This window comes from Plectropomus leopardus, unplaced genomic scaffold (assembly GCF_008729295.1).
Source record: "Plectropomus leopardus isolate mb unplaced genomic scaffold, YSFRI_Pleo_2.0 unplaced_scaffold12035, whole genome shotgun sequence".
NCBI classification, from domain to species: domain Eukaryota; kingdom Metazoa; phylum Chordata; class Actinopteri; order Perciformes; family Serranidae; genus Plectropomus; species Plectropomus leopardus.
Window position 1 is genome coordinate 104 of NW_024612766.1, and position 3983 is coordinate 4086.

The window sequence follows — 3983 nt, forward strand, 5'->3', positions numbered from 1 at the left end:
CTTTTTACCATGTTTTGAAATAAATCACACCAATTCCAATTTCAGTTCAAAGGTTTAAATACTTGTGAAAGGTGTCTAAAGGCACCACAAGAAAAGTGATTTTACTCTAGGTTTCAAAGGGTTAAAAAAACACCTACTTCAATTATGTAATTTAGACAATATTGTTACCTTACACTTCAATACGAGGTTTTGAGCATTGCACAAAACTCAAATAAACCCACCTGATGGTGCCAGTGGGTGAAGGCAGTGGGCTCATGAGGTGGGCAATGTTGTCAGGAATGTTGATGGTCAGTGGCGAAATTTGGGGTTGGACGGGCTTAACCGGTGATTCCGGCACGTTCCTTGGCTCCTTCTTGTCATTGGCAAGGGCTGTGAACGTGATCTTTATACTTGTGCTGGGGAACCGGAAACAACACCTGGGAACAAAAGACAAACAGAAAAAAACATAAGAAGTGTATTTTTGATGTTGATGCATTTCCATTTAAAATGTTTTATATATTTGAATACAAATTACATAAGTGATACGATGCTTATTACGGAAAAACAAGCCTCCTGCCCGGCGACAAGGAGGTCAACGAGGTCTAACTGAGGCCAAGTGAGGTGCTCTGAGATTCAGCCTTGCAGTTTAAATATGGATGTCCAACATGGCCATTATGTAACAGATCATGTCTAACATGTCCCATTTATTATTAACTGAGTATATTTGGACCAGCTGCTGACACCTTCCAATGAAGTACTACTATGGTGTGTTGACAACATTGACATTACCAAAACATTTACAAAATGTGAATTACTAAAACAACAATTCAGTGTGAGTCTTGGGGTAATTACATGTGAAATAGGACTGACTAACAAGCAAGAGGGACAATGCGCCACATCAAATTAACTCTTTTGAAACCTGGAGCCACATCACTTTTCTTGTGCTGCTTTCAGATGCCTTTCACAAGTATATTTGGACTTTTGAACTCTGATAAAATTGGTGCAGTTTCCTTTTTAAAAAATGGGAAAGAAGGCAATTTGGTAAAAATGTTCTACAAATTGCAAGAAATTAGTAGATTTAGAAAGCTATTTTTAAACAGCTAGGGAAATTTTTCTTATTAATAATTAGCAGAATCAAATATTTAATGTTATGTTGCAGAATTTTATAATTAAAATAATACATTGCACCTTTTCCAGGCCTTTTTCTTGTTTGTTTTCTTCTGTCCCTTTAATTTAAAAAAAAAAAAAGCCCTTTCAGGTAATTTTATAATTCCTGTACTTTTTTTTTTTTTTTTTTACTAATTTCTTGCTAAAAGTGTCATTTCTTTCTTTATTGTTCATAACTTTCTTCCCATGTCTATGGAGGAAATCCAGCCAGTTTGCTCAGCTTTCAAGTGGTTAACTGACCTCTGCTTTGTGGTTGCTGTTGCAACACATAAAAATCATGCTGTACCAAGCATATTACAATAATTCAACACCACTCTATGTTTTAAGTAAAAATGCTGCAGTCTGCGTTGCAGCAGGTCAAAAACTTTACCTATGGAAGCACAAGTTTAGCTGTTAGCATGTGTTGTTAGCATGTTAGGCTGAACAGCAGCAGTTTTGTGTTAGCAATAAAAAGTTAGCTTGTTTTGGGAATAACAAACCAAATTCTGCTACAATTCAGACATTTTTAATACTTTGTTGTCAGTAAACAAAGACATCGGGGGACATGAATATAAGTCAGTTTTGATGGTTAGGGGCCATTCTTCAATTCGGCATGCTTGACACACCAGGTAGATAAAAGTAAATACAAATTCCAATTGTATGTGAAAGCTAGCTACGCACTTTGGTGAATAACTTACTAGACATCTGTAAAAGTATATTGTGTTGCAGCAGGTCAGAAACATCACCTATGCAAGCACAAGTTCAACTGTTAGCATGTGTTGGTAACATGTTAGGTGGGACAGCATCAAATTTGTGTTAGCAGAAAAGTTAACTTGTTTTGAGAATAACAACCAAACTCTACAGCAATTGGTCTATTTTTTATGTTTCATACTTTGCTGTCAGAAAACGCAGACATTGGGGGACACGTACTAAAAACAGTTTAGGTGGTTATGGCCCTCTCTTCAATTCGGCATGCTTGGCACAACAGGTAAACAAAAATAAATGCATCCAAATTCTAATTTAATGTAAAAGCTAGCTACGCACTATGGTGAGTTCCTCACTAGAAAACAGGGTTTTAAGTAAAATATTCTGCAGTCAGTGTGGCAGCACGTCAGAAACATTACCTATGCAAGCACAAGTTCAGCTGTTAGCATGTGTTGTTAGCATGTTAGGTGGGACAGCAGCAGTTAGTGTAAACCGAAAGTCCTAATTTTGAGGAAAAAAAAAACCTCTGAATTCTTTTACAGTTTGACCATTTTTATGTTTCTCACTTTGCTATAAGCAAACAGATATTGGGGGAAATGTATAGAAGATAGCCTTGATGGTTAGGGGCCTCTGTTCAATTAGGCTTGCATGACACAACAGGTCAATATAAATAAATACAACTAACTTCTAATTTTACGTAAAAATCAGCTACGCACTGTGGTGAGTAATTTACGAGAAAACAGTGCACTAAAGCTGAAGCTGGACTATCTGACGTCTTATTGACGTCTGCTTGGTGGACTACATGTGTGCCGAATTAACCACATAACACAAGGGTTAACATAAGGTCATAACTTAAGTGAAATGTGTTTTTGTTTTGTCATTTAGGCAACGGCATGTTTACACTGACATATTTGGCATGGAAATTTGGCGTGACGTTGTCGCAATGCAAACGAGCAGCACGTATCACTGGTGTTCCTTGACACAACACGTGCAACAATGTTACGGGACAACAAAACAAACACACCACATGAAGCTACTAGTCTGCAGATTTTGATAGTTAGAGCACATTGGACGCAATAATCTTACATTCGTGGAAGCTGGAGAGGTGGCGCCCCTCTTCTCTGAAACACCCCATCAACAAACACCCCGTTTTTTCCAAGGCATCGGAGATAGAATTCCCCCGTGCCGGTGCCATCTTCTCCCGCGGTGAATATTTCGAGGTGCCGCCGGGAGATGAAGCTGGAGTGTCCCATGCTGACATCCACCGAGCCCTGCGAGGAGTTCCGGCCGATGGTCACCGACCTTTTCTTCATCAGATACTCGAATTCTCGGCCCTCCAGCCGGGCTACAGCCGACCCCGACATCCCGCTTACCACCGCCATCTTCAGAGCTATCTGCTGGAGCTTTGGAGGTGTGTGTTGAGCAGAAACGTATCAGCGGTTCCAGGGAATTGAAGGGGGGTTATTTTTTGGTTTTGTGAAAAAGGGGGAATCCAATTTTACACCGTGGAGAATTTGGCTAGGAACGTGCCAGACCGGGGACACAGCGGCTCCGACCCACCGCCGCGGAGAGGAGGAAAAAAAGAGAAACCCCGGCCAATCACAAGCGGCCAAACGGACGGAAGTACTGCGACAGACAACCATTTGAACCAATGGGAAGCCGCCCTGGGCAGGCAGATGTGTGGTGTTTACCAATGACAACAATAATAAAAATAGCCGTAGAAAAGTGAGGTCGGTTGCAGTGCAGGCTGACACGCAGATGGATGGAGAGATGGAAAATGCGGTGCAGTGATTTCAAGGATGTCTCTGTAACCCACCCTTTCAACTTCTCCAGAAGCATTCGTCTCCTTAGCTTGTCTGTTTTAGTTTTGGGATTTTCAAAAAAAAAAAAAAAGATAGCAGCAAACTCTGGAAAACTCAACATGCATAGTTCAATATTATTTAATTCCACAGCAAATTGCTTACTGTTTGGGGTAAACTTACAATCTTAAGTCTTTGAAACCTCAGCAAATTGGCTTGATTTATTTCAAAAAACATAGGGAAAAATTACAATTCACAAGAATATTATCTGAAATTTAGCAAAAATTTAAACATCAGAAAAGTTTTCTTTTCTTTAAACTAGATTGATAGATAGATTATAAAAAAAATCATAAT

The 3983-nt window shown here is 39.4% G+C and overlaps 1 protein-coding gene across 1 annotated transcript; it reads right to left on the reverse strand.

The window, feature by feature from the left end:
* Nucleotides 1-221: 221 nt before the first annotated feature.
* On the reverse strand, nucleotides 222-3863 carry LOC121963660 (forkhead box protein K2-like; the record flags this gene model as incomplete). The annotated part of the gene is made up of 2 exons (XM_042513932.1): nucleotides 2917-3863; nucleotides 222-416 (listed from the first exon to the last, which is right to left on the reverse strand). Coding segments are annotated over exons 1-2 (491 nt in total), but the record flags the coding sequence as incomplete, so codon positions are not given.
* Nucleotides 3864-3983: the final 120 nt, after the last annotated feature.